Source organism: Trachypithecus francoisi, unplaced genomic scaffold (genome assembly GCF_009764315.1).
Source record: "Trachypithecus francoisi isolate TF-2019V2 unplaced genomic scaffold, Tfra_2.0 Lachesis_group9, whole genome shotgun sequence".
Taxonomy (NCBI): Eukaryota; Metazoa; Chordata; class Mammalia; order Primates; family Cercopithecidae; genus Trachypithecus; species Trachypithecus francoisi.
In genome coordinates this window covers 74,117,336-74,138,512 of record NW_022681474.1, presented here as the reverse complement: position 1 = coordinate 74,138,512, position 21,177 = coordinate 74,117,336, and the positions used below count along the sequence as shown (strand labels likewise).

The following is a 21,177-nucleotide window of genomic DNA, read 5'->3' as shown; positions in this document are numbered from 1 at the left end:
GAGAGACAACTAGGTGTGGAAACAGAAGTCCAGGTTTTGGAAGACTAAATCTATTTACTGTTTCCCAGCTGGGTGGTGGTGATGTTCAGTGTGTGTCACCATAATCAACCATGACCAGGGCTTTCAGCTGATGTAGTGTCTTTGTACGATTTGGAAAAGGGATCCCACTTGGGATGTACACGACCTTGTAGGTACACAGCTTGGCAACTAGATAGCAGCTTTGAGCAAATTAGAAAAAAGTACCCCTATGTCTTACAGGCCAGTGTCAGGGCAGATGGCTTGACAAGTGAAAAGGGCAGGATTTCAGATCCCATTTGCTCTCCTGCACAACTTACATGGCAGCTGTGACTATGACTAAACACTGATTGATTCTCATATATCAGGCATCACGCTAGGAACTTTACATATATTAGCTCATCTATTCCCTATTCGTTCACTATTAGACATCCTCACTTTACACATTTAAACCAAGGCTCAGAGACTGAGTGCTTGGTTATGGTCACAGAACGAATAAGTGGTGGAGCCAAGATGAGAAGTCTAGTCTGTGTAACTTCCATAAATCATGATCCCAACCACCACATTACATGGGGCAAATTATCCTTTCCAGGAGTTATTCTAACAGCTAAATTTGATTACGTACATGGAAAGGCTTCACACATTTTAACACAGTATAAGTACATAAACCGATCTTTACAATTGTGTTAATAAAAATCAGTGATCAGAATATTTGCTAAGATGATTTTTAAATACTTGAGTTTTAAGATTTTCAAAGAAGAACCTACAACAGAACTGGTTATAAAAGTAGCATATAGATTGGTTATAAAGTAGCACATAGAATCCATCTATGGAGAAGGGGGTTGACAAAAATAGACATTTATAACAAGACAGGCATTATCAAGGGTCACTTGCCACAGATGACAGATAAAGCTTAATTGTTAAGAAATTAGTATGTTATATTAAATAATGGTAGGACAATTTATTTCTCTTTTTTTTCTGAGACAGAGTCTTGCTGTTGCCAGGCTGGAGTACAGTGGCATGATCTTGGCTCACTGCAACCTCCGCTTCCCGAGTTCAAGTGATTCTCTTGCCTCAGCCTCCCGAGTAGCTGGGACTACAGGCACACACCACTACACTCAGCTAATTTTTGTATTTTTAGTAGAGATGGGGTTTCACCATGTTGGCCAAGATGGTCTCAATCTCTTGACTTCGTGATCCACTTGCCTCGGCCTCCCTAAGTGCTGGGATTATAGGCTTGAACAACCGCGCCCGGCCTATTTCTCTTTTTAAAGGAAATCTTGAGTGATCTGGTCACTGCTTTCATTCAGGAAGTTTTTTAATCTTGTTAATTAACAGTTATTCAGTAGCAAAATGGGAGAGGAACAGAGTAGAGAGGATAAAAGAACATAAAAAAGATGAAATCTCTTAAACTATGCTTATGCTTCTCTGTGAACTAGAACTTTGAAGAGTTGCACCTTCAAGGAAAAAGATAAGTTGTCTTTTTAAAAAGACAGATTTGGGTTTTATTGTTGCCGGTCTGTTTTTGAAGAGAGGAAAGTTCTGACAAGAATGAAGTGTGGTTGGGGATATGAAAAGAGTGGCGAGAAGGGCTCGAGTTTGGCATACAATTTGATTAACTGAGCTTCAGTTATAAAATGTGTGTAATGGTTCCTTCATTACTATTAAGTTTAATACATGAAGAAAACCTGTGCCTTGAAAATTCCATCCTCATTTTTGCTCTAGTGGCCTTCAGTGCTTGATTCTTTAAGCCTGGAAGTATTTGCATTTCATCTCAATTGTCTAAAATGGAACCAAAGTTTATCTGGTCTTTAAAAATGTGGCAAAGAAATGCTATCTCGTTTTTCCAAAATAGCTCATAGAATCCAAGACAGAAGATTATATCGTCGTTTCTTCACACCTTGGTATACTATGCAGCCATAAAAAAGAATGAGATCCTGTCTTTTGCAGGAACATGGATGGAGCTGGAGGCCATTATCCTTAGCAAACTAATGCAGGAACAGAAAACCAAATACTGCATATTCTCACTTATAGGTGGGAGCTAAATGAGAACTTGTGGACACAAAGGGGAACAACAGACACTGGGGCCTACTTGAAGGTAGAGGGTGGGAGGAGTGAGAAGATCACAAAAAATAACTAGTAGGTACTAGGCCTAGAACTTGGGTGAAAGAATGATCTGTATAATAAACACTGGCAACACGAGTTTACCTATGTAACAAGCCTACATGTGTAGGTTTGAGCTTAGTACTCAATCTTTCTGAGCCTTAGTTTAAGGCTGAGGCAGGAGAACTACTTGAACCCAGGAGGCGGAGGCTGCAGTGAGCTGAGATTGTGTCACTGCACTCCAACCTGGGTGGCAGAGTGAGACTCCATCTCAAAAGAATAAATAAAATAAAATAAAGAAAAGAAAAGAAGTAGACGTAGATTTGGACTCCAGCCTTACTACTCAGTGGGATAACCTTAGATATGTTACTTGACATCTCTGAACTTCAGTTTCCTTATAAGTAAGGTGGAATTAAAACCTGATTTGCAGTGCTATCCTTTCTTTTTAAATTTTCACATATGAAGGTATTTATCAGTGCCTCATGAATGCTAGACATTCAACAACTACTATTTTCCCTCTACCTTGCTGTAAAGACATCTTTAAATTCATGGTTGGTGGTAACTGTGTCTTATACTAAACCTTTGGCATGACAATTTTTTCTATAGAATAAATATAATGGTGATAATAACTCATAATTATCAAGGGCTTACTACATAACAAGAACTGTATTTCATATGTGCCTCACCTAATTCTTCTATTTATTCTCAACAATAACCGCAGGAAGTTAGGAAGGTAATCTCCATTTTGCAGAAGAATCAGAGGCTCAGAGATCAAGAAATTTGCACAAGGTTATTCCTCAAGTACCCTACAGTTCATCTCGCTCCTTTGTTCACACCTTGAAACCGACTGGAGACTATGCTGAGTGCATTCCAAAAATCAGTGAATTAAAAAAGAGTGGATTTTATGGAATATGAATTCTATCTCTAATAAAGCTATTATTTAAATAATTCCTAATTTGGAGTGATTAGGAAGTGAGTATAAAGGAAGAATTAGCGCTGATATTTTTCTTTCAGCATCAGACTTTATGGTGAGCCTGTTCTCTAATTCCTTTTTTACATTTTTAAAGGAAAACTCTGCATCAAACACCTATTCTCAAAACCAGACTATTCCCAATGTCTACTAAGAAAAACTGCTCTGGTTCTTAGGGTCAGACAGCCTGAAGAAGTTGTGTATGAAAAAGTGACATGCTCAGACATACCAGTCTTACTAAGTCAAAGAATAAGACACTGAAACACCACAGACTCCAACAATTACCCTGAAACAGTTTTTAGAAACTAATTACGGCCCAAGAGAAATTAAAAATGTATGAAGTATACTGAAATTATCTGGGAGAAACTTGAAAAAGCTGAAAGAGTCCAGAAATAATTCCAAAAAGAAAATGTGAACATATTTTCTTCAAAATGCTCAGCATGCCTTGCATACCTTCCATTATTATTTCACCCTCTTTTTGCCCATTTTTGACTTAGAAAACTTTCTTTGGTATTGGAAGGATTGATGTATGTGATTAAAGATGGAATCATCAAAATTACTTACACTTCTATATTACGGAGAATAAAGTTTGTTAGATTAAATGGAACTTCATGCCTTATGATATAGAAAACAGCAATAAAAGCTGAAAAACTTGGCCGGGTGTGGTGGCTCACGCTTGTAATCCCAGCACTTTGGGAGGCAGAGGCGGGCAGATCACGAGGTCAGGAGATGAAGACCATCCTAGCTAATATGGTGAAACCTTGCCTCTACTAAAAATACAAAAACTCAGCCGGGCGTGGTGGCGGGCGCCTGTAGTCCCAGCTACTCGGGAGGCTGAGGCAGGAGAATGGCGTGAACCCGGGAGGCAGAGCCTGCAGTGAGCTGAGATTGCGCCACTGCACTCCAGCCTGGGCGACAGAGCGAGACTCTGTCCAAAAAAAAAAAAAAAAAGGCTGAAGAACTTGGGTCCTAGCTTAAAATACAAATGTGCGAAATTCAAGTCCTGTTTTACGTAATCTAGTCATTCCTTTAATTTCTGCCTGCAGACATTTAAGGAACCAAGGAGCCATCATTATTACCTTCATCCATGCCATTAAGTAACTCGGTTAAATCTTCATTTTTGCTGTCAAACTGATGCTCCTTCCAAGTTTCACCATTTTCACTTCGAAGAACAATGAGTTCTCTCTCTTTTCCTCTCATGGACCCAAAGTGAGGGATTTCCACTATGACAGGGCTGGAAAAAAAATCCACATTATTTTGGTATCAAATTAAATATATTTAGAGTATCGTACTTAAAAAATGTTTCATTAACAGTATTCATTTGAAAATCAGAGGTGCCACTAAGGTTGGGAATGATTTCAAAGCTGCAGAATCATTTGCTAATTAAAGAATATTTTCGAAGCCTGATAACATGCCATCATTCATTCACTCACAAACAGTTCTTGGAGGACTACCATATGTTAGGCATTGGATTTAACAGGAGAACTTTTTCAGTACATATAAATAGGAATTTTGAATCAGAATAGAAAGTTATTAAAGTAGACCATAAGAAAGTTGGTCCATTTTTAAAAGACACAATAGGTATATTATACAAATGCTAATGATTTAAAAGGACACAGTCATTTCTTTAAAAAAAATTCTATAAAGTTGCTAGTTTGAAAGATGATTGCTATATTTTCTCCTGAGCAAGAAAACAATCAATATGACAACGACTCCTCCAACAGGCAGATTCCATGCCTTTCATGGACATACGGTTAAGAGAGTTCCTGTGCTTTTCAATTTGTGAAATGGTAGTAGGTAGCCTCAATTCCTGGCTCTAATATAACCTGCATAGGAATACTTACACTTTCTGAAAAAGTACTTGTTGGTTTGCAATGGTCATGTAACGACACAGTAATTTTTGACAGTGTCCTTTTGCAAAGGAATGTAAAAGAATGGCTGCAAATTGAACATAGCCAATCAAGCCACGGGAAATAATTTTGTTAAATTTTAAAATAGGATAAATACTAAAAGAGATGAATGGAAGTAAGCAGACCACAATCACACACAGTTTATGTAGTTGGATTGTGCAGCTTTATTTTATGACATTTAAGTAGACAGTATCATTATTCTCCTACAGAGGTTGTATGGAACCCCACTTCTTAACCTATGTGTTTAGGTATATGTGATAACAGAAGATACAGACTTAAATAAGTAAGAGCAGAAAAAGGGATCATCATTATATGATCATTATAATGATCAAATAACATAAATAAAACACGAATATCGATTTATTGGAAGAGCATTCGCTTAAAACGGGGATGATAAATATGATCATTTTGCTTTTGGCAAAATCAGAATTCAAATTAAAGATTAAAAAATAATTTTTATAATGCCTTTATTCTTCAATAGGTAGAAACAAAATCAAGTGTTCTTAGCAGTATTAATAATTTCAAGATTAAGGTATTTATAAGAGTTTTTAACTACACTTTATAATTAAACATTAAATTGTATTTAGTTTTGAGAACAAGATACAATCTTTGCAGGTGAATGTGTCAGATACTGTCTCTGTAAATATTTAAGGAATGTGGCTTTATGTATGATGTTCAATGATATTGGAGAGAAGGTATGAACAAGGGTCTTTGACCAAGGTGAAAGCCAAGCATAGCTTTTCATTAACAGGTTTCTTCATGCAGACTGCCAAGGCAAATACAACAATCAAACAGACAAGCGAACAAACAACAAATACCAGTGCATTTTAGCTTAAGCAAAACCAAACAAAACAATTTTATAACTTTAAAAGAATATTCTATCTGCTGTCTATTTACTTTTATTTAAATATCTTATTGTCCCAACACTTTTCAAAATTAGTTTACTTATTGATGACTTCTTCTCAAAGCCCATAAAAAATTACACAGTACTCATGTGCTTTTAAAAGATCTGATTACACACACATACATGCACGCGCACACACACACAGGTGTACAGACATATAATTTATAGCAAATTTTGACTCAAAGCCTGCAAATACCTTCTCTTACACTGGGTTAAAGACTGTCGCTGTCTTTAAAAAGTATCATATTCAGAAGGAACATTTCAAATTAAAGAAAGGTTTACAAAAGCACGAAGTTATGAAAGCAGAATGCTTGCAGTGAATTCCACATGCTTGAAAAGCACAAGATAGGTAGCGGTGCTACATTAAGTCAAGCCACTATGATTTTTTTTTCTTTCAGTGACACACATCAACTGAAAGCATTTAAAAAAAACTTAAAAAATAAAAATAAACTTAAGACAAGAATCAGACCATGGGTGTGACAGAAAAAAATTGAAAATGGAAAAAAAAATTGTAGACATTCTGTATCTTGTCTATAAAGGTCCTACCCAATAAATTTTGTTCCTTGAGGCCCAAGCTGCAGGATTCGGCTAACCAAGCTCTCACCCTCATTTACAGGGGGAGGATTGGTAGGAAGATGCAGTTTACTGAATAACATCCATGCAGCAGAAAGAGAAACGAGAAGGGGAAATTGTGAACAAACTGTCAGCCACGACAGAGCCTGCCTGATTTGCACCCAAGTGCCACCTCAGAAAATGAATTAAATTTATTTTTCCTTTTTGTAAAATACCATATCACAATGAACTGTTTCCCGAAAAATTTTCTTTAAAAAGACATGTCCCCAAAGCAGCCATATATTCAATGTGGTAAAATAATTCCAGCATCTGTATTTTTTCCCTGGAATGGTGCCTTGACTTCTACAGGGACCACTGGGGTTCCGTGCACTTGCTGAGCAGAGAACATGCTTCTCGGTTAGTAAAAGCCTTGACCAGCAAACTGAGTTAAGAAAGTATCAGCCTATTAGCCTTTCACAGAATCACACAGCTTTGTGACCTTTGACACTTTACAAAAAGTATACTCAATCAGGTCCAACTAAGCAGTTTTAAGAGTTAACTCTTTGAGTTAACAAGGGTAAAGAAAATCAGAGATGCGTTGTGAGGGCCAAGGTTAACATTGACAAAACAACTTACCCTAAAAATTGTGCCCCTGCAGGACCCATTTCTACCAGCCTACTGGCTAATCCCTCTCCTTCCACCATGGGGGGTGGGTTGGCCAGTTTATGTCTCTTTACCAAACGGCAGGTGATTCGAGTGGGGGCCGTACACTTGCGTGGAGGAATGATGATTCTCATCCCATGGTGACGGCTTCCTCTCATGGAACCCCCTCTCGCGTCCACCATAAAGCTAACCAGAAACCTGTGGGGAGAAGATCAGAGGCCAATTCAAGGATGGAAATAAACCGTGTTCACAGCAAGTTTTGAAATTAAATGTTCAAGTTTATTTAAAGTGACAGACAACGTAGCTGTCATTTCCTCTCTTTAAAGATAAACCGGAAGTAAATACGGTGGAGTCACATCAAACATGCATTTAACTTGTGCACTTTGCAAAAACTGAAACACAACTTATTTTTGGTGGAACATGGCCCCCAAACAGAAAAGCCAACTACTTTACCAGGCTCAAATGGAAGGAATAAGGGAGGTTTCAAAACTGGAGTAAAAAACTGTCTATTAAGAGGATTCTCATGCATTTAAAACAAAAAAAAAAACTGTGGTCTTTATATTCAAAGGTCATTTTAACTATGAGTGGTTTTTGCCATATGCTGCCATATGGTCTCCTACAAGTAAGATGAAACTCCACAGTATGTCTTGACATTTATGACTCATAAAATGAATGTATATTTAATCATACCAACACTAATTTTTACTATGATAAAGTAGAATATAAGAATAAAAGCAAGAGATGACTAGATTTGCTAAGGTGATTTTGATGGAAAGGGATTAAATGTTTTCAGTATAAATATGGGCTTAAAAGCTGTCTGAAATAACCTAAATTTGAATATTTTATACAATTAAAAAATGGAACTTAGACTTTTAGAAAGTGGCTCTAAATTATATAATTCTGTCATTGGCCTTTTATTAAAGCTAATAAGGAAAAAACAGTCTGCATGTATTAATAGGTATGGCAGTGTAAAGAAATTAACTGTTATATTTGGGTAGAAGCATAGTGGAATCACTGTCTTCTATCACGTACGCATGGTTCCACTATCATCATCACAGACTTTTAACACAGTTACTATCACAGAGCTATAAGTAAACATCAATCGGTGAGTTCAATGTGTGGAAGAGTTAAGGTCAGATAGCGGAACACAAATATATCCCTGTATTCTAGTTTCCACATATGAAAATATAGATTACTAGCACAGTACAAAATGGTGATAACTGGAAAATTGTCTGAATTCTTAAAGTGTTTTTGGAAAAAAAAAAAATCCCATCCATCAAAATTCTTTACTATTTTTTCCTCTAAAAACAATGCTAACATCCTGCAAACAGAATTTAAGACCCCTAGCTGGGGACCCTCTTCTGAAGAATGATACCTCCTGACCTTGAAAGAGTGACCTTTTCAAGCAAACTGGCCTGTGATCCCCACAGGGAGAAGCAATGGGCTGGCAATCATTTTTCAGCCCATCAGATTCCTAGAACCAACTCTCCTCATCAGTAAGGTGGATTCATCTTCACACCCTTTTGCTCGTTTTGGATTTAACCATTTTGCTCTGAATTAATTTATGTCTTTTATAACATTCTATCGATTTTGGGAGATTGGGACCACTATGCTAATCAAGTTAAAGGGGAAAACACTGACTCTCTCAAAAACAAAAAGAAAACAAAAATCACTTCTCCCTAGTCAAAGAAAAAGATACTTGTTCACTTGAACAAGTGTTGGGATGAATTGTTACCAATGCTAAAAGACATGAGGCTCACCTGAAATTGCTCTGGGCTGCCTACATTTTCTTAGACATAAGTATATTTAACAACTACTTTTATTCAGTAACGAGGCAATATGGCAATATTATAAGACAAAATCTAATCATTCCCTGCATTTAGTAGTTGTAACTACGAAATCAATTTTTCATTAGTAATAATAGTAACAGAATGGATTTAAAACGATTCACGACAAATTTTGGGCTTGAAGATTCAGTTGTGTCAGTACACACATACACAGACACTGGAGTGTTTCCACTGAGAGGGGAATATTTGCCCTGGCAACCGCTGAGTCTCAACAATTTAGATTGTAATTCTGATTGGGTCTGTCTTGTTCACTGCTTGACCTGCAGAGCCAAGCACAATTCTAGCACAAAATAGGGACACGATAAATATTTACTGAATAAATCAATGAATAAAACTATTTTGCTTAGAAACTGTGTAGGTGAGACTTGGTTACTAATACTAATTGACTGATGGGTGGATAGATAGGTAGATAGCTGATTGGAGCTGAGTGGACTGAAGGTACAGTTTATCAGAATTAAAATAAAAATAGCTCAGCTGCAAAGAATATCAGAACCAATGGAAAAAACACTAGTTAAGATGATATTAACAACAAACTGGAAGCGTCTCTTTCTCTGTGTTCTGTATAGCACACAGTGCATGGCTGGGGCTCATCAGCAACCATTTATTGTTCTGAGGTTCTCAACTTCATGGAGTCAACAGACTGAGGAAAAGTGGGACTATTCATTAAACAGGACATGGGTCCTATTTTTAATAACATTATAAAATACAGTGATTTGTTTTACAAACCCGTCTTACATATTCCATGTAAAAAAGTCATGCAACATAACTTATAGAACAAATTAAAAGGTAATATGTAATAATATTTGTATCTTATTAATATTTAAACTATAGCACAAATTCTACAAATGATCCTAAAACTAATACATGAATGTTTCTAGTTTTAGGAACAGCAGGATGACAAATGCTGATATACTACAGACATTGACACGATCTAACTATGGGAAAAATTCACATAAATTAAAAATACAAAAAGGATGGTTCACATAAAGGACACAGTTATCACCTTGAATCATACTGAGGAAGTGGAGAAGAATAGCTGCAAAATAATTTAGAAAGCAAATGGGAAAAATTAATGTAATATAATTAGAAGCAAGCAACAGAAAATGTCAATGACAAGCAAAGGAAAAACAAAAACCATCAGAAAATGAAACCAGGGCATTTGGCATTTGTGGGACAACCTAGAAAAATATCTGCCTTATGTAGGTGCATACTGCAAGGATCTGGCATCAGTGAAATATTTCTAAGTCTACACCAGGTCTATATTTTCCTTTTCAAATAAGCCCACACCTGCTGCCATTACTTTTGCTTTCCTGCACGTGTCTATCGTCTCGGTTGTCTTCAATAACGTCAATCACGTTCAAGGTGAAGGGGACATAACTTGCATACTCAAATACTTCATTGTTTTTAATGTATGGGAAATTTCATTTCTGATTTTATTATCATGTTTCTTCAACTTCTCAGTTTACTAAATTAAGCCCTAGTACCTTGTCTTTGATTTGTAGAGAATACAAAGTGATAGTTTCGAGTCTTGGAAATATGGAGGCAATTCATCAAGCGTGATTCAAAAAACTCAACCTGTTTGCTCCCTAAATGTATCCCAAATGTTGTATATTTTCCTTCTTGAATCTGATTTTTTTTTTGCTTTTCTAACATGAGACTGATATGCATCGAATATAAATTATATAAATATTTTTAGCAGTTTAAAATTATAATAATTCAAGGTTTTTCTAATTGAGTTAAAGAAATGCAATGTTAATAACTCAAAAGCCACCATAAAGCTTATAATTTATGAAGCACTTTAATGTCAATTATTCCCATTTGAATGATATTGATCTGTTTCTCAGAACTGTAGTATTACAAAGCCAAAATCTATAACTATACTTTAACCTGAAGCATTCCTGAGTCTGATTTTTTATTTGTAAAATGAGGATAATGAGTAATATGTACCTCACAGTATCATTATAAAGTTCAAGTAAATATAAATGAGACAACACATGTAAAAGATTTAGCACAATGCCAGGCACATGACAAGAAGTAAGTAAACATTAGCTATTACAATTTATTTTAATTAGGAGCAGCAGCAAATACTTCATATAATATATGAAGCACTTCATGAATGTTAATTATTGTTAATTTATTTAATTCCAAAATGATCTGCCCTTGTCCTTGACCACAATTAACTTATGGCCTAAATGCCAATTTCAAAGGCAAAAATACTTTGAGATATTCATCATTTTAATGAATTATTTTGATTCTACTTATATGGATGTCAATTATCCCAAATTTGAGTTACCCAAAGATGAAGAATCCAGTATCTAAAGAAACACTAATTTATTAATTCAGTAACTAAAGCAGGTCCCCTTTTAGCCTCCTGCCTCAAATTCCATTGACCAGGGAGGCAGCATAAGGAGGCTGTCTCCTCATGTAAAAAAAAAAATGTTTTTTTTTAAGTAAATATCTTTATTCTTTTTATTCATTTCTTTTTCTCTAATTACAAATTAATACAACTTATTTGTAATTTTATTTCAGAAATGCAGAAGGCACCAACTTGAAAGTTCAAATTTATATATTCTTTTAAAAGGAAAATCACACAAAACAAATCATTTGTCAAATCAAAGACCTGTATCATATGAGAAAAAAAATGACAATACCAGAGCTTACTGCTCATTTAAAAACTAAATATTTGCTGGGTGTGGTGGCTCAGGCCTGTGATCCCAGCAGTTTGGGAGGCAAAGGCGGGCAGATTGCTTAAGCTCAGGAGTTTGAGAACAGCCTAGGCAACATGGTGAGACTTCATCTCTATGAAAAAATACAAAAATTATTCGAGCATGGTGGTGCGTACCTGTGGTCCCAGCTACTCAGGAAGCTGAGATGGGAGAATGGCTTGAGCCCAGGAGGTAGAGGTTGCAGTAAGCCAAGACTGCACCACTGCACTCCAGCCTGGCCAACAGAGCCAGACCCAGTCAAAAACAAAAACAACCACTAAATATTTGACAGAAATTCTTCTATCATTAAGGGAAGCACAAAAGTCAGTTAAGGTAAATTAACAGGCATACTTACATATTTAATTTTCTATTGGAAAGAAAAATCAGATACCTAGAAAAATTTCTTTTGAATAGAAAAGTAAAATGGAGAAAAATCACTATGTTTCAAATTGTAAAAAATTTAAAAAGGAAATTTTCTGAAAAGTAAAAGTAAAGACCTAGAAGATTAGAATAGCCAGAAAAGTTTGTTGTATCAATAATTTCATTATTTTTTCTAACAAAATTAAATTTTTCTCAAAAAAAACTCATACAGAATTACCTAGAAAGAAAGTTTAATAATGATTTACAAATACGTTTCACATATACTAATGAATATACATTTTATACATGAATATATTCATATATATGAAGCTTGTTGATGTGAATTTATAACTGTAAATAATGAATGCACTGTTCATGTAGTAGGATAATGAAAGGTGACATTTAGGTTACTTACCCAGAATGAATGGGGCTTGAAACAAGATTGACATTGTCTAAGGTGTCTGCAGCCCAGCTGTAATGTCTAAGAGAATCTGAATCAAATTCCCTTGTGAATGTTAGATGCTGAAAAATAAAATGGTAAATTAAATTACATCAACAAACCATACAAGACTGGTTTCTCTACACATATAAAATATATCTGTATTCTTCTAATTCCAGATAGACTTACATTCAACATAAATAATTTTTAAATTCTCCTCTATAGAAATACATTGAAATCTGAGTATCACAATGTTAGAAAATAAAGTCTATTGATATCTTGTTTTATTTTAATCTTTTAAGAAAGCTCCCTGGGTAACTGACATGGCAAAGAAATATCATAGAACTAACTCCAACTATGATTTTAAGCACTTCAACATGTCTCCAAATTAATCCTATAACACTGTAATTTTTTTTCCCAATTCTCAAAATAAAAAACGAGAAATTCAATCTTAATGACTTCTGGTTCCAAGTGGGGCAGAGTAGCTAGTAGCAACCTAGTGCTTCTGCCAAGTAAGCCAGATAAAATACAGAAATTGTATCTGAATGCAGCAGAGAGTGCGACTGAAGCATCAAGAACTAAAAGAACTACCAAACTCTGGGAGGAGAAACATCTTCAGGAGTTGAGCTGACTTTCTGTTGCCCATTTTTAACTTACAGGCTTTTGTGAGTTACCAGTGCAAACAGATTTGTACTTTTAACCTACAGGGATCACTGTTGTTGAATAGAAAAGCCAGGAGAGTTCTGGTGGAGATTTGGGTGGCCTCAAGCATGCTACAGTTTCCTGCTAAGAACATGTGCTGAATTCTGAAGCTGTGCAGAACAGGAAGCTCAAAACCTAACCAGAAATATCTCTGAAGAGCATAATGGAGATTTTTGGCAGTTAATAAGAAAATGACCTAAACGTTTAGAACTTATAATGGGAAGAGATTTGAAGATCATACCACAATTTTAAATAAGGAGGCTGGTGGGCTGGGGGGGGAAACAGAGGTAGTGTGAGCTTTCACCAGGGCTGTAGACCAGCCTCATTTCAGCAAAATCTTTACTGAATTAAAATTCACTATTCTATTTGCCTAGCAGAGGGAGGGCAAACATTCTGTGGAGGAATATATCACCTTTGGGTGTGTCCACAATTTTTTATACACCATGTCTAGCATAAAGTGAAAAATTGCCAAGCATGGTCAGAGTGGATGGATAAAAACAGAAAAATGAAATAAAACCAAACCAAGCTAGATAGACACTATAAATAGACTCCTAGGCCATCCAGATTCTGAGGTAAGCTAATAAGTGCTTTATAATAACTATGATTAGTATGTTTACAAAAACACAGGGAAAGATAGAGAAAATAAATTAAAAGGGATAGAACACTAGAATATACATAAGAAGGAATCAAATGGGCATTGGTTCAGTGCTAAATACAATGTCGGTTCTTGACATAGACACAATATGAAACAGGGTTAAGTTAGAGCCCTAAATGGAAAAATATACAAAATGAAGGATAGGTTAAAAAAAAATTAGAAAACAGTACAAGACGTGGAACACTGAGAGATTTTAACATAAGTGTAAATTGGACCCTTATAGAAGAGAAGAAGAGAATAAAGTAGAAGCTGTATGTGGAAAGATAATGGCTAAGAATGTACCAAATCTGATAAAAGGTTTTCGCCTACAGTTCCCCCCCAGTCTGCTTCCTACTGAAACCTCAGTAAAATGACAGTCACATATTTAAAAATACGCACACAGAAAGGACAGAGAGAATAAGAGAAAACACATCAGCAGAGAAACAGGATTGGCTAGAATTATCTTTAAAAAGTGATTTGACTTTCATAATCCCCTCGGTTGTCAAATAATGATCCCCTGCCATCAATACCACCAACCCTAGCAGAAGACTAAAGGCAGGAGACTAGAAGGCTAGAGGCACCATACTGAAAATGGGGATTGTATACTGAATATTCAGACGCCCAGCCTTCCTTTACTGGTCTCCCAGACACAGTTAGGGACAGAGTTCTAGGCAGAAAAATGGGAAGTCTCTGAGGATTCTGACCTGCCCACTGGAATTTCCCAGTGAAATGTTCAGGCTTATTACTTCAGTGGAAATCACGGACAACAACCTCTACAAGATATAGAGAGCTTCTAATGAGCTTATTCATGAGTAGACAGTTGTCAGTCACTAGACAGTTGAGAAAAGCATCTAGTATGAAAACAAAACAAACAAGCAAACAGAAGGAAAGCAAATTGGAGGAAACAGGCTTTTCAGGGAGAAGAAAACTTAAAATTATCCATTAATATCTAGAGAGAGATGAGATATTTTTACACCCATGAAACAATAGACTACTTATTAAAAAAAAAAAAAAAGAAACATTCAGGGAAAAATAACTCTTAGAAAGTAACAAATATATTGAAAAAACCCTAGAAAGTATAGAGAAATTTTTAACTCTAGAAAACAGGAGAAGAAATACAAGAAAGCAAAAGATAAGTTCAGGAGGTTCAAATCCTCCTCCTCAGTCTAAAAAAAAGAAGTTCTAGAAAGAAAAAAAAATTATGAACAAAGGAAAATAAATTAAGGAAACAATTTAAGAAACTTTTCCAGAGCTGAAGACAAAGTTTGCCAGAGTCAAATGACCCAGTGAGTGACCAGCACTGTGAATACAGAACCCATTATGGTACATCATTGTAACATTTCCGAATGTGGAGACAAAGACAGAGTCTATAAACATGGAGAGAAAAAATGGCCACAGATGGAGTGACTGTATCAGACTTTTAACAGCAAAACATGAAGGTAAAAGGCAATGGAGCAATTCCTTCAACATTCTGACAGGAAATGACTTCAAGTCAGAATTCTATAACCAGCTAAACTAAAAACAAATATGAACTAGACAGATATTTTCAGATATATAAAACCTAAAAAAACGTTTTTCTCATGCACTCTCTGAGGAAACTACCGGAAGATGTACTCCACCAAAATGAAGGACTAACCCAAGAAAAAGGAGGTCATGGACTCCAATACAAGAGAAATCAAAGGGAATTTTCATGGTTATGATGAAGGAAGACCCCAAGAGCACATCTGTGTGCAGTGGACCTACAAGGAATATGATAAGTAAGAAAGCTCTAAGCAAGATGAGGTAAGTAGACAAGACAGATAGATCACCTAATGAATGTGAACATATTGAGAGATATGTACACCTTGGGGAGAGTTTTGGGGTTGGACTATTGATATGCACAGAGGACATCAAGCAAGTGAAAAAACCCCAGGGAAAATAAAATATTGTGCTGGAAAGAAAAAGCAATCAGGTCGGGTGCGGTGGCTCATGACTGTAATCCCAGCACTTTGGGAGGCTGAGGTGGGTAGATCACTTGAGGTCAGGAGTTTGAGACCAGTCTGGCCAACATGGTGAAACCCCTTCTCTACTAAAAATACAAAAAATTAGCTGGGAGTGGTGGCATGCACCTGTAATCCCAGTTACTTGGGAAGCTGAGGCAGGAGAATTGTCTGAACCTGGGAGGTGGAGGTTGCAGTGAGCTGAGATTGTGCCACTGCACTCCAGCCTGGGTGACAAAGCAAGACTCCATCTCAAAAAAAAAAAAGAAAGAAAGAAAGAAAAAGCAATCACAATATAAGCCACATATGTAACATTTACATAGGCGTAACAAGATAAGCATCAAATACAGCTATAAGCAAAATAAATTACAACTGTTTGGGGAAATGAGAGGATACAAAGTGTGCATGGTTGGGGAGGAAAAGTATGGGAAAAAATTAAAGCTTCAGCTTTCATTTGGGGAAGTCAATAAATCATTCCTGAAATGGAGAAAAATCAACAAAAACAATATACATGTAGTATTTAGAGATATGCAAGCACATCATAAGAGTCAGGAGGCCGAGACGGGCGGATCACGAGGTCAGGAGATCGAGACCATCCTAACACGGTGAAACCCCGTCTCTACTAAAAACTACAAAAAACTAGCCGGGCGAGGTGGCGGCGCCTGTAGTCCCAGCTACTCGGGAGGCTGAGGCAGGAGAATGGCGTGAACCCGGGAGGCGGAGCTTGCAGTGAGCTGAGATCCGGCCACAGCACTCCAGCCTGGGTGACAGCGCGAGACTCCGTCTCAAAAAAAAAAAAAAAAAATTATTCCAAGCACTTGTCTCTGGAAAGGAGAAATTGGGGACTGAAGGTGTATATGGGGATTATGTTTCTTCCTAACAAGTATGTCTTGTAGAATGATACGGCTTTTTATTTAATTGCAAAACTTTGGTAATAATAAAATCTAAATTTAAAAACTTACTCTGAATTACACAGATTTAAAAAAAATAGCCCTGAAGTCAAATTGAAAAATAAATTTGTAGAGTAATTATATGCAAGTCACTATCTCACCCACATACTAGGAAAATGTAAAAATGAATGAGGAACAGCTTTATCTGCATTTAATGAGCAAGGACACATCTAGTGAATGGGTGTGCAATTAAGCTTCTAATAAGAATCCAAGAAACCAAGATTCTAACCTGCCAAAGGCAATAAACCATTTAGGAAAGTTCTCAAATTCTATATGGGTTAACCAAAGATGAGGTGTTGGTTTCAGTCTGGCCTTATTTAACAACAACTTATACCGACTTTTGGAGAACCAAACCAACAGACCTTCAGAGTAGGGCAAAATACTTAATACAAAGTAGTGACGTTCCTTTAATTTTTTTGGCATGAGTGGAGTGGAGGGCAAGCTACAGTACCTATACTGGGGAGCCTAAGGTTATTTTTCACAAAGATTCAATTTTTTAAAAACAGTTCTCATAAATAAATAATATCATTCCTCTTTGGTAATTACAGTAAATTATTTACCTTTGGTACTCTTAGAAACACGTACTGGTGTCATTAATTATTGAAACAATGAATTATATCTCACAAAAAGGTATCACTGCAATCATGTAATATTTATCAAAGCCAGAGTGAGCCAGGACATGGATTCCACATCCCTCTGAGTCCTTTCTTAACTTCTCTACTCTTGCAACTCTGCCACTCATTGAAGCTTTGTTGTAACACGAACAAATCTCATACCTGATCAAAACACTGAGCTATATTATTTTGAGCTATATGTCCCAATATTTGTCCCAGATAGTAACACTTAAACATGTTTTTAGGTACCTTAGTACTTTCTCTTCGGAGTTTTGTGTTTTCAGAGAGGTTTGCTCAGGTTTATGAACAGACATAACTCAAGTTTAATAACCTAAATACAGGCAAACAAAATACTCTTCCTATGGAGCATCCATCTAACTATAAAATGAAGCAATTCAATGGAACCTATGGTTTTATTTAGATACAGAATTAGTATTTCATTTCCATTCTACCTGTCTGTAAAGACTTACTCCTACAGATTAGAATCTACTTAAAACCGAAATATAAAATTTCAACTATTCACTTACGTTTGTTCTGACATGTTACTGTGCATAGCACACCACAGTACTAGCAAAAAACTTCAAAAAACTTTGCCTCTATTTAATTACTGAACAAATAGACATTTAAAATGATTAACAGGGCCGGGCGCAGTGGTGGCTCATGCCAATACTTTGGGAGGCTGAGGCGGGTGGATCACTTCAGGTCAGGAGTTCAAGATCAACCTGTCCAATATGGTGAAACCCCATCTCTACTAAAAATTCAAAAAGAAAATCAGACAGGTATGGTGGCATGCACCTGTAATCCCAGCTACTCGGGAGACTGAGACAGGAGAATCACTCGAACCCAGGATGCAGAAGTTGCAGTGAGCCGAGATCGGGCCATTCCACTCTAGCCTGGGCAACAGAGCGAGACTTCATCTCAAAAATTACAAATAAATAAATAAATAAATAAAAAGAAATAAAGTGATTAACAGATATTCCATGTTCATGGATTGGGAGAATCAATATTGTGAAATATTTAACAGTATGTTCATACTGCCCAAAGCAATCTATGGATTCAATGCAATCTCTATCAAAATAATGATATTCTTCACAGAAATTTTAAAAAAATCCTAAAATGTATGTGGAACTACAAAAGACTCAGAACAGCCAAAGCTATCCTAAGTGAAAAGAACAAAACTGGAAGAATCACATTATCTGACTTTAAATTATACTACAGAGATATAGTCACCAAAACAGCATGGTGCTGGGGAAAAATCAGACACATAGATCAGTGGAACAGAATATAGAACTCAGATATAAATCCATACATCTACAGTGAACTGATTTTTGACAAAGGTGCTAAGAATGTACATTGGAAGAATAATAGTCTTTTCAATAAATGATGCTGGGAAAATTAGATAGCCATATGTAAAAGAATGAAACTAGGCCCCTATCTCTCGCCATATTCAAAAATCAAATCAAAATGAATTAAAGACTTAAATCTAAGACCTCAAACTATGAAACTATTTTTAAAAAAACACACACACATTAAGGAAACTCTCCAGGACATTGAACTGTGCAAAAATTTCTTCAGTAATACCCCACAAGCACAGACAACCAAAGGAAAAATAGACAAATGGGATCACATCAAGCTGAAAAGCTTCTGCACAGCAAAAGAAACAATCAGCAAATTGAAGAGACAATCCACAGAGTGGGAGAACGTATTGACAAACTATCCATCTGACAAGGGATTAATAACCAGAATATATAAGGAGCTCAAACAACTCTCTAGGAAAAAACAAATCTAATAATAATGGGCAAAAGACCTGAATAGACATTTCTCAAAAGAAGACACACAAATGGCAAACAGGTATGTGAAAAAGTCCCCAACATCACTGCTCATCAGAGAAATTTAAATCAAAACCATAATGAGATATAATCTCACCCTAGTTAAAATAGCTTTTATCCAGAAGTTAGGCAATAACAAATTCTAACCAGGATTTGGAGAAAAGAGAACCCTCTTATACTGTTGCTGAGAATGCAGCCACCACAGAGAGCAGTCTGGAGGTTCCTCGAAAAACTGAAAATAGAGCTACCATGCTATCCAGCAAGCCCACTGCTAGGTATATACCCAAAAGAAAAGAAGTATATCAAAGAGACATCTGCACTCCCATATTTATTGCAGCACTATTCACAACAGCCAAGATTTGGAAGCAACCTAAGTGTCCATCCACAGATGAATAGAAATAGAAAATACATACACAATGGAGTATGTATACACAATGGAGTATGTATACACAATGGAGTATGTATACACAATGGAGTACTATTCAACCACAAAAAAGAATGAGAGGCTGTCATTTGCAACAACATGGATGGAACTGGAGGTAATTATGTTAGCATAAGCTGGGCACAGAAAGACAAATTTCTCATGTTCTCACTTCTTTGTAAAAGCTAAAAATTAAAATAATTGAGTTCACAGAGATAGAAAGTAGAAAGATTGTTACCAGAGGCTAGGAAGGGTAGTAAGGGAGTGCGGGGAGTGGAGGGTAGTGGGAATGGTTAAAACGTACAAACAAACAAACAAACAAACAAAACAGAAGGAATGAATAAAGGCAGGGTGCACGGCTCATGTCTGTAATCCCAGCACTTTGGGAGGCCAAGGTGGGCAGACGACTTGAGCTCAGGAGTTTAAGACCAGCCTGGGCAACATGGCAAAATCCCATCTCTATAAAAATTACAAAAAAGAGCCAAGCATGGTGGTGTGTGCCTGTAGTCCCAGCTACCCGGAAGGGTAAGGAGGGAGGATGGCTTGAGCTGGGAGGTAGAGGTTGCAGTGAGCCAAGGTAGTGCCACTGCACTCCAGTCTGGGTGACAGGGCCAGACCCTTTCTTTAAAAAAAAAAAAAAAAAGTATAAGACCCTAATATTTGGTAGTGCAACAGAGTGATTATAGTCAAAAGAAATTTAATTGTATACTGTAAAATAACTAAAAGTACATAATTGGATTGTTTGTAGCACAAAGGACAAATGCTTGAGGTGATGGATACCCCATTTACTCTGATGTGATTATGCACTGCATGCCTGTATAAAAACATCTCATGCCACCCATAAATATATATACCTACTATGTATTTACAAAAATTTAAAATAAAAATAATAAACAGGATACCACCTATGATGATGGTTAAAGACGAACTTGACCCGACTTTTAAGTTTCCTCAGCAAGGAGGGGTGTTGCCTGGGCTTAATGGAAAAGCTTGGCTTTGAAGTTGAGTCACAGACTTAGATTTGGAAATTGCCTTTGCCTCGTTAATGGAAACACTTCTTTCCCATTCCCGATTTTTCCAGTTTGAAAAGACAACTCAGCTGTGTAACTGTGGGTCTCTCCCTGACCCTTTGTATTCACTTTAGCCCTGGAAATTAAAGCGATGTATCTGAGTGACAGATTTGGGAAAGGTAGCTGGGAAGGTTCTGCTCAGATCCAGTTTTCAATCTATGGGCATAGAGAGTGAGCAGCCTCTTCTTCTCTCCAAAGCCTATTTCTGCAAAGAGTGTGCCTGGCCTGGGCCAGCACCACAGTCAACAGGCAGGGGAGTGTGCCTATCTCAGGGGTCCAGTTAGCAGGCCCACATGGCTCAGACACTACGCTAGTCCTCGCCTGGCCTCCATCAGGAATAAAGGAGATATTTTGCCATTGACCTTTCTTTATCTTTACTTATTGAAAGCTCCTTCAGAGATGCCCCAGCATCACCTGCTGGTTTTGTGATCATTAGCCGATTACTCAACTTTTCTCAGCCTTCGTTTCTGCATTTTCAAATTGGGGATGGTTGATATGGAGATAAAAGAA

At 36.6% G+C, this 21,177-nt stretch overlaps 1 protein-coding gene across 1 annotated transcript in view; it reads right to left on the bottom strand.

The window, feature by feature from the left end:
* The window catches only part of ANK3 (ankyrin 3), a 364,088-nt gene that overhangs the window by 75,664 nt on the left and 267,247 nt on the right, over positions 1 to 21,177 (bottom strand). The window contains 3 exon segments of the mRNA XM_033209412.1: positions 4,168 to 4,322; positions 7,091 to 7,315; positions 12,445 to 12,551. Coding sequence (XP_033065303.1) covers positions 4,168 to 4,322; positions 7,091 to 7,315; positions 12,445 to 12,551 — 487 coding nt within the window.